At 32.0% G+C, this 10,428-nt stretch overlaps 1 protein-coding gene across 3 annotated transcripts in view; it reads left to right on the forward strand.

Moving 5' to 3' along the window:
• Positions 1-9,918, forward strand: part of LOC108905156 (serine/threonine-protein kinase RIO3) — a 14,695-nt gene extending 4,777 nt beyond the window's left edge. For 2 of the 3 annotated variants that reach the window (XM_018707934.1, XM_018707935.1), the window contains 4 exons: positions 5,413-5,768; positions 5,856-6,035; positions 9,434-9,634; positions 9,694-9,918. In XM_018707934.1, coding sequence (XP_018563450.1) covers positions 5,413-5,768; positions 5,856-6,035; positions 9,434-9,634; positions 9,694-9,705 — 749 coding nt within the window. In that variant the 3' untranslated portion in view covers positions 9,706-9,918. Of the gene's footprint in view, positions 1-5,412; positions 5,769-5,855; positions 6,036-9,433 lie in introns of all 3 variants that reach the window. The other variant, XM_018707936.1, reaches the window with a different exon arrangement.
• The last annotated feature ends 510 nt before the right edge of the window (positions 9,919-10,428 follow it).

The following is a 10,428-nucleotide window of genomic DNA, read 5'->3' on the forward strand; positions in this document are numbered from 1 at the left end:
GCATAGCGTAGAAATTTAATATTAGCAATAAAAAAATAATTTTAAGGAAGCAGCTTTGGAGGGTCTATTTTAGATCCTTGAAGTTATAAATTGTTATATTTGTCGTCACTTAGTATTATACAGGGTGTTCAAAAAACTGCTGAATACTTCTCTCAACTTTAAACAGCAATAACTTGGTTATTTTAAATGGAACACCCAGTATATTTTTACTTTGGGTGTTGGGAAATTTAAAATTCTTTCAAACTGTGTATAGTTTCCCTATACCTATCTCTAACGGTGTTGGAGATATTTGTGCCGTTTCGTTTTTTATCGATTTTTTTTGTAAGATGTATCCACGAGTCTTTATCGAAGTCTTTACTGAATTGGTTTGTGTTCTTCTTGATGACGTCTCCTTAAATATAAGGAGAAAAATGTGAATGTAATTAGATGTCGCGCCTGCACATTTTTCATATTCAGTGAGAAATTATATAAATATTAGAAGGATTAGAGATACATTTGCCACAATCACCCCAAATATTCTAAAGAATGTGAGAATATCATATTATGAAGATAGAATAAGATATTGTATTCAAGAGAGTGGTTATCAATTCGAACATCTATTAAAATTTTTCTTTGTTTCTTCTAAAAGTAAAATTTCCTTTTATCATTATCATGACAATATTCAAAAAAGTTTTCTAATAAAAAATATTATTTTATAAGCAGAATAATTATAAAAAGTTATTAATTTTGTATAAATATGTTTGTAGTAAGTAACTGAATTATTTATGAACGTGAAAAATATTTATTAAAGAAAATTTTACTTTTAGAAGAAACAAAGAAAAATTTTAATAGATGTTCGAATTGATAACCATTCTCTTGAATACAGCATCTTATTCTATCTTCAAATGATATTCTCACATTCCTTAGAATATTTGGGGTGATTGTGGCAAATGCATATCTAATCCTTTCCTTCATATCATCGCAAGTAGTAGGTGGAACACTGTGTACAAGATATATTTTTATACAGCCCGAAACAAAGAAGTCCATTACGAGAGGTTTGGACACCTGTGGTAGCCACTGACATGGACCATTCTTACCTACTCATTTATTACTTAATTATCGATTTATATAATTTCTCACTGAATATGAAAAATGTGCAGGTGCGCCATCTATTTGCATTCACATTTTTCTCCTTATATTTAAAGAGACGTCATCAAGAAGAACCCAAACCAATTCAGTAAAGACCTCGATAAAGACACGTGGATACATCTTACAAAAAAAATCGATAAAAAACGAAACGGCACAAATATCTCCAATACCGTTAGAGATAGGTATAGGGAACCTATACACAGTTTGAAAGAGTTTTAAATTTCCCAACTCCCAAAGTAAAAATATACTGGGTGTTCCATTTAAAATAACCAAGTTATTGCTGTTTAAAGTTGAGAGAAGTATTCAGCAGTTTTTTGAACACCCTGTATAATACTAAGTGACGACAAATATAACAATTTATAAATTCAAGGATCTAAAAAAGTCCTAGGTATGCAGAACCTCTAATAAAATTCACCTATTTTTTTACGGTGCTTTCAAAAATGCAGTAAAATGCAGGGTGTTCCATTTAGAAAAACATAACTTTGATATGGTACACTTTTCCTGGACACCTTGTATATTTCAAAATATTTTTAAAATGTAGCCGTAATCAACCTACACATACCCACCTAAACAGGTTTCTATAACATTTGCCGTTTGGTCACTAGCGATCGAGATGTTACTGGTGGCCCACCCTGTATATTATTGCATTTTCGCGTTCTACGTGAAATTTGAAGGTCGCTTATTAAATATTCCCCATTCCTAGCAGTTATAGATTTTGAGATATTAATGTTTAAAGAAAAAAATTTACAGATGCAGGGGTTTAGGAGATGCTAGTAACTCTTTTCAGGAGCGTGATATCAAGCGAATTTTTGGTACCTGTAGAGGGCATAGGTAACACTTAATTATGGTATACCAACAAATTAAAACATTTAATACTAGGTATTTCATTTTTTCTGTTACATATTGATAACGTCAAACAGCTATAACTTTGTTAACTTAAATGGAACACCCTGTATTTTTTTACTTTGTCGTATGCAGATTGAAATTTCCTTTCAAACCATATAAGCATTGTTAGGGTTGCCGTTACTACTTTTAGATATATTTGCAATTTTCTATTTTTTGAACACTTTCGATCTTGTATCAGACCTGTTGTCAACTTGGCCATGACCAGACATGACACTTCAAAACAATTAAAATAACTTGACATTTGTCAAGTTAGTTGTCAAATTATTGTTATGTATGTAATAGTTTTTTCTGAAAATTTAAATAAACATGCCTGGGGATCGTTTAAATTATACTTATGAAGATTATTTTAATTTGTTTGTTATTTATGGAAACAAGCAGCAGATTCTCTACATGTTTTTAAAATTACTTTGTCACATTTTCCATAAATAACGAATTAAAATAATCCTCATTACTATAATTTAAGGGATCCCCAGGCATTTTTATTTCAATTTTCGGCAAAAACTATTCAGACAATGATAATTTGACAACTAACTTGACAAATGTTATGTTATTTCAATTGTTTTTGGAGTGTTTCTGGTCATGGCCAATTTGACAACAGGTCTGTTACAAGAAAAAGTGTCCAAAAAATAGAAAATTGCATATATCTCTAAAAGTAGTAATGGCAACCCTAACAATGATTATATGGCTTGAAAGGAAATTTCAATCTGTATATGACAGAGTCAAAAAATATAGGGCGTTCCATTTAAGTTAACAAAGTTACAGCTGTTTGAAGTTATCAAAATGTAACAGCAAAAATGAAACACCTAGTATTAAATATTTTAATTTGTTGGTATACCATAATGTAATGTTACCTATGCCCTTTACAAGTATCAAAAATCCCCTTGACATCACGCTCCTGAAAAGAGTTACTAGCATCTCCGCGGACCCTTGCATCTGTCAAATTTTTCTTTAAAAATTATTATCTCAAAATCTATAACTCCTAGATATAGGGAATATTTAATAAAGTGACCCTCAAATTTCACGTGGAATACGAAAATGCAATAATATATAGGCTGTTCCATTTAAAATAACGAAGTTGGTGTCGACTTCCGTAATAACCGGAAGTGCTGGAGAGTTCTGGATATTTTAGCTGTGTTCCGAGCTGTGTTCGCTCCAGGGACATTGCCATGTTGCCAAATTTTACAATTTTTCGGAGCAGTACCTTCCTAGATATCAATCGAAGCAGTTCCTGGTATGGTGGGTCACCCTGTATGGTATGGGTAATTTTTAATTTTCGAATTTTGATAAAAAAAATCATAGTGCAAATGAAGGAAAACAGGATTGTAAAACTGTTGTACATTATTCTTTCTTACTTTTTTGTGCATGTCTATACATGTCCATGTTTATTCAAATATACTAATTTTAGGATCAAGTGTTTTTTCTATTTTTTCATTGTAAAATATTTATTTATAGGCTTGATTTACAAGATATTGTAACTTTGAATGTGTGATACTGGCGTACTCACTCTTTATGAATTTTCCAATTTCTCTTGAGCGTTAAAGTAATATTTGTATATTTCTGCATATTGTCTAACAGTCAAATTAGTTTTCTGATAAAGATTTTTGAAAACAAGTTTGCTACTGCTCTTTAAAATATGTGATTTTAATTTAACAATTGTTAAAATCTCTCATTTATAAAGCTCATATTGCATTAGTGAAGGTCGTTGCCAACATTTAATTTTTTAGTTAGTATTCTGTTTTGCTTTATCAGTTCAAATGTTAAAATCCCGGTTTTAAATCAGTCTCATTTCTTAAGCTTAGTCCATATTTACAATGTTCACATACAAATGCCAAATGCAACCTTGCCCAGAAACAAAACCAAACGTTAATGAAATGTTTTTTGTTTGCCCCTGACCAAAAGTTTAAAGGCAGAAGACCCAGATCAGGTCTGGATTAAGGTTTGTTGAAGATCAAATGTAGAGAATCAATTGCCAACAAAGTAAACCTAAATATCAATGCGTTTGTGGGGTTACTGAATCCGATCCGAGGTCCGGTTCACCCCATCAAATCTGCTAAATACTTTCAAGTTCTAAACTCAAAATACTCAAGCATTTATGATTATTAAAATTTGAGTATCAAATAGTATTAAAGAAAGAAAGCTTTAACTCTGAGTCACTGACTCTCGAGTTAATTGTTTTGACATGACAAAATTTTAGTATCAATAAGCCTAATTAAGTAAGCTTTAAAATAATGTGTATGTTAATGGTTTATGTACATTAATTTACACTGTAAGTCTGTGTCGATTGAGACTTTTGGGAACACTTTTTCAAGATAGGAGGCTTTTTGCTATGATGGATCACATGAAATCCCTATATCTCACTATTATGATATCGAAACTACTATTCACTTTTGTGCTATCGAACTATTTTGTTGTCAAAAGATCTGTGAAGTGGTTTTATTTTATGTTTTCTCGATTTCAATGGTAAATCTTGTTTTAACGACCAGCAGTAATCGACTAACATGTTTATATCCCATCTGCCTTGGTCCCGACACTCCATTTCCTCCAAATATAAATGAAATCCACTTCACAGATGTTTTGGCAACAAAACAGTTTGATACCACAAAAGTGAATAGTCTCGATATAATAGTATTGAGATATAGTGATTTCATGTGATTCATCAAGGCAGAAAACTGTTCTCAAAAATCTCAATTAACACCGACTCACTGTGGAAATAAATGTACACGTAGCATTAATGGACACATTAATTAGGCTTATTGATACTAGAATTTTGTCATGTTAAAACAATTAACTTGAGAATCACTGGCTCAGACTTAAAGCTTTCTTCCTTTAATCTTATTTGTTACTCAAATTTTAATATGCGTAAATGCTTAACTTGAGTGTTTTGAGATTAGAACTTGAGAGTATATTTGGCAGACCTGATCAGGCTAAATGGACCCCAGATTCAGTGACCCCAAAAACATATACTTGTCTTTCGGACTTCCCACTTTTTTTGTGGGGCTGTGTAATTATCAAAGAAAAGTTCAAATTGATATGTCTAAACATAATTATACAAAAACACATACCTGACTTGAAATACTTGAAATACTTGTATTTCTATTCTAAAATCACCTTTGACAAAGACCAAAATTTAAAAACAGCTACTACGGAAAGACTTTAGTTTTCCACATTTTACTTAAGATTGTTTCTTCCTTTATATCAATATGGTGCCTCGAATTAAAATTTTGATATCTGTTAATATGAGTTGGTTTTCCTATTAGTGGTTGTATTAAAATAAAAATCCCTTTGACTGAAAATCGTAAATACATTCAGCATCTAAGGAGTGAATTTGCTACTACTAAATATTACACTGTTTTTTTGAAATTATTTATTTTCTTGCAGGTACAGAAGGTGTAATACTTCTCGGTACCTTGGACCCATCTTATCAGCATGCCACAAAGAACTGGCCCAAAAGATGTGCGATCAAAGTTTTCAAAAGAGTTTCTAAATGCCAACAGGGTCTATGTTATCTATATAAAGAAGGGTTAGTAAATGAAGCTAAAACAGTCCAGTGGTGGGCACAAAAATCAATGGACAATCTGGTACGCGTAAGGCAAGTAGGAATTTCTTGCCCGGAAGTTATAAAATTAAAAAGGCATATTCTCGTTATGTCTTACATTGGGACAGATAAAAAACCTGCTTTTAAACTGAAATATGCTGCATTGTACTATCCTGATTTCGTCAAGGCTTATGAACAGGTAGTTTTCACTATGCATTGAACATTTTTTGCAAATTCGTGCAAACCTTTCACTTTTGATAAATTTTTAATATATTTCAACTCGTAGGTAAAGAATGCAATGAAGATACTGTATCAGAAAGCAAACTTGATTCATGGTGATATGTCGGAACATAATATTCTCTGGCATGACGGGCAGTGTCACTTTATAGATTTCAGTCATTCTGTCAGTCCCAGTCATGACTATGGTTTTTATTTTCTTCATTGTGATTGTGTTAATATAACAAATGTAAGTATATAAAGTGTCTGGAACAAGGGGATTGTATTGGCATGAATAACTTGAAAACGGCGAATCTTAGGGGAAAATTTTTACGTATTTTGTACATTAGAATATAAATCCGTTACAATAACATGTAAAAAATGCAGTGGCGTAAGTTTTTTAATCAAAAAGGGGTCACCCCTGTCCAGTTGTACACCCCTGGTTGAACCTTTAGAGCTCATATTTTAGGCAAGGCCTACTATCGTACATTATCTGTACCAAATTTTATTGAGATCGGTTGATAGATTCCGGAGATAAAAACAAAAAAATCATTTTTTTTTACAACCAACAAACTGTATCTCCAAAACGAGGCAGTTCCAGACCTATGTTTATAAGGCCAACACCTATTGTAAAGAGATCTATCTGCTTCTGAAGTTTCCTGCATAAAATTCGGACCACCCTGTATACCAGGTGATTCAGTTTGGTATTCGCGGCCCTGTATCTCTTTTATTTTAACAAATAGCTATAACAAACCTTATACATTTTTAAATCACTGCTCAAACTCTATCAAATGACATTAGATTGTCTCCATGGTAACATATGTCAAAATTGCTATAGTTAACTGTTTTTGTGCAAATGACACACTATATATTTTTTTATCAATTCGGGAAGATATTTTTTTCTACGTTCAGCTATGTAAGGAAGTCTATAGCTGAAAAATGATAGCCAACTGCGGAAACAACTGAATTTTGACATATCTAAATCACAATTTTGACATATGTTACCATGGAGACGATCTAATAATATCATTTGATAGAGTTTGAGCGGCGATTTAAAAATATATAGGGTTTGTTATAGCTATTTGTTAAAATAAAAGAGATACGAGACCGCGAATATCAAACTGAATCACCCAGTATAGCTGATCAAAATATCGTTATAAAAAATTTCAGAAAAAAATGAAAATATCAACTGGCAATAGAAATAGAAAGAATTTAGGAAAAAAAAAATGAATGCACGTCATTCCATTTATTATTTCAACTACAGCTATCACACCACACTCATTCAACAAACATCTTGCGTAAATCAATTTAGATTTGCCAGTCCATCGGGTGGATACACAAGTAAAAGTTTTAAATAATAATAATAACAGGAGTTTTATAAATTAAAAAATTTTGTTTGGCAATAATTATTTGTGATATTAAATGATATTATTTCATAGTAAACACTATAAGACATCAGTCGTCAATGTACAAGGTAGCAAAAAAATTTGAGCCAATTTAATTCAAGGGTACCCTTATAGGTGGCGCCCTCTACAAGCAGTGTCAAAACCAATTACATATTTAAATTTAGCATCCTAAAAAACTCCTGTGCCCGAAGTTTTATGACAGCATTTAAATTTGTTTACAAATTATTCCTAAAAAATAAAAAAAAAATAAAAAACTAACATATATCGAAAACTAAGCATTTGTGAACCCACATTTATAAGACTTATTTTGACCTCAAAAATATTCCCCTAAACTCTTTATTGTAATGAATTTTGAATCGCCCTGTATATATGACATTATTGTACTGTGACGAATAATATCTTTTTGTCACACTTAAAATGGCGGGTGTAGGTGATGGAAACCGACACCTATTTTTCAGAAGACTGTATGGCCGGAAGGGTTTCTTATTAACAAATGGTCTTGCCACAAAAAAACAAAATTTTTTCTGATTTATACACTAAGGACCATCGTAGGGAAATTAAAAAATATTAGTAATTGCTGATTTAGTGAACATTAAAAAAAAAATATTGAAAAAATGAAAATTTTTGCAGTAAATTGTTGATAACAATGAAAATTGTTAATCAATCAAAAACCTCTACAATGTTTCTGAGTTATGTTGTTAATCCGGCCAAAATAGACCAAAAAATAGTACAGTGGAACCACTGTAATCCGAACACCACATTGCCAGGCATTGTTTGTATTATCGAATCGTTCGGATTATTGAACATACTATAAAGATTTGTACATATGTACAGGGTAGAAAAGTACCGATGGTCTATCTGAAGTTACGTGAGAGCGATAAAGTAAGCCATAGAAATCCATGCGATAGAGAAGGATGGCTATAATGAAGGCCTCTCATAGTCACCGCCCGTTTCGCCCTTCCACAAATAAGATCCACTTCTTATTTGTGGAAGGGCGAAATGGGCGTTGACAATTAGACGCCTTAATTATAGCCATCCTTGTCTATTACATGGATTTCTATGGCTTACTTTATCGCTCTCACCTAACTTCTGATAGACCATCGGTACTTTCCTACACTGTATATTATGTAAGTACATACACATTTTATTATAACAATGTAAACATAAATCATATAAGACACAAAACTTATATAAGGTAAAACATAAACATGTAGTTGCATATACATATAAGTATTATTTTACGCTTTTCACATTTTTAATTTTTCTTACTTCCAAAAAATCTCCAAAATTATTACATAAAACACGACACGCAACAGGTTCTTCGCTATCGGCAAACAAACTGACATTGGGCGGACAGGCGCGAACGACTGCCTACTACGAGCATACGCGTGAAGCAATCTAGTCTTTTCTTCTCATCGTTCAGATTTAGCCGTTCGGATTAGCATGTGACCGTATTAACTTGTGTTCAGATTAAAGAGGTTGCACTGTAGTAAGTTTACAATAATTCACATAGAGCTAAATATTGGTATAGGTCTTGGGTACACTATTATAAGTAAAATGTTAAAAGTCCCCACCGATCCCAAGCGTGCTAAGTAGTATTTTCGACGTTTGAAATGGTGATATCTCAGGAATGATGATCCATAGGAAAAAAAGTATTGAGACAATTTTTGTAGACAATTGCATGATTTACAACTTTTGTCAGATCTATTTCTATGATAACACTTACCGTTTACGAGAAAAATGCAAATTACCGATATTTGCGACATTTGATCTTGAATGCATTTTTAACGCATGGGATCGCCGGGGACTTTTGACATTTTGCTTATAATAGTATACCAAAAACCTATGCCAATATTTAGCTGTATGTGAATTATTGTAAATTGAAATGACTCTTTTGACCGGATTATATTGTGAAATAACAAACTACAAAATTTTAAGTCGATTCGTTAAAAACTGAAAACTTTATATATGTATATATATCTCCGGCCAGTTAAAAAAAATAGTTTCACGAAAAACGCTTTTAAAGTCCATATTGATATTTTCCTCATCCTCTTCTTTTCGGCTTAATCTGAGACTCAATCTGGCCTCTATAATAGGTAATTATAGCACGCGTTCTCGCAAGTTACAATAAGCACTCGTGTAGCGCACTGCGAAAGGTTGCGTCACCTCAAAAAAACTCATGTTTTCGAATACTATTCGCGTTTAATTTTCTCAAATAAACACTATTCCCATTTTTTTGTAGTTCTTTGAGAAGCACATTCCTGACATAGAGTCGGCAGAAGAACTTTTTATAGACATCACTGGCTTCTTCTATGGTGACAAGCTTCTTCTACAGAAAATGCAACAGTTGTACAAAAAGAATCCTAACATTCTGCATAGTCCTACCAAAGAGCTCACTGATGGATTTGACAAGACAGATGGAATACTACTTGAAGATAAAATAGAAGAATAAGTTTCGGATATGGACTGAATTTGGTTAAATTACCCAGAAATTAACAACTTATGATCATGTAGTGGGAATAACTGGATTAATAATGCAAATATAATTTTGAAATTTCTTTATTAAAAATTGGTTTATTTAACTTAATTCAATTGAAGTTCTTTCTAGTCATAAAAGCAGAATTATGAACAAGGACTGTATGTATTTGTATTTATGTATGTATTTTTAATTACTTTTAACTTACCTTTGTTATGGAAATGCTAAATAAATGTTTATTTTTTTTTAAAGGTTATATTTCTTAATAAAAAATTTAATGTTTTGACATTTTTCCCTTTTTGTAATTGATAGTCGTCTTATGGTTTTCACACCATGTGCTGATAAGTTAAAGTACTATGGTTTTTCAGACTATACCATTGTACCTGGTCACTGCCAGTTACAGACTTACATTGGTCTTCCTTACTCTTAGATAGGAATATTTGATCTGCGCTTGTTCTTGGGCTAGGCTCTGTGGAGTTAGTCCCATTACCAGAAATATATCAGGCCCTACCTGATTTTGATTCGGTTCTTGTTGTTGGTTCTAAGTGTACTATGAACTGAATCATTCTTCAAACTGGTCCTGTAGGATGTTCCTTAGTGGCCTGTGTAACTGGTCACATTGAATGCATTTTAGGTGCTATTACTCGTGTTTGACATGTTTCTATTATATTTCTTTATGAATAGAAGTACCTAATTAAATAATTTAATGTCTTTAAATTTTTTGAACATAGTTCTTGTAACTTATTATTTGTGAAAATATC

This window comes from Anoplophora glabripennis, unplaced genomic scaffold, assembly GCF_000390285.2.
Source record: "Anoplophora glabripennis isolate ALB-LARVAE unplaced genomic scaffold, Agla_2.0 scaffold264, whole genome shotgun sequence".
In the NCBI taxonomy this organism is placed as follows: Eukaryota; Metazoa; Arthropoda; class Insecta; order Coleoptera; family Cerambycidae; genus Anoplophora; species Anoplophora glabripennis.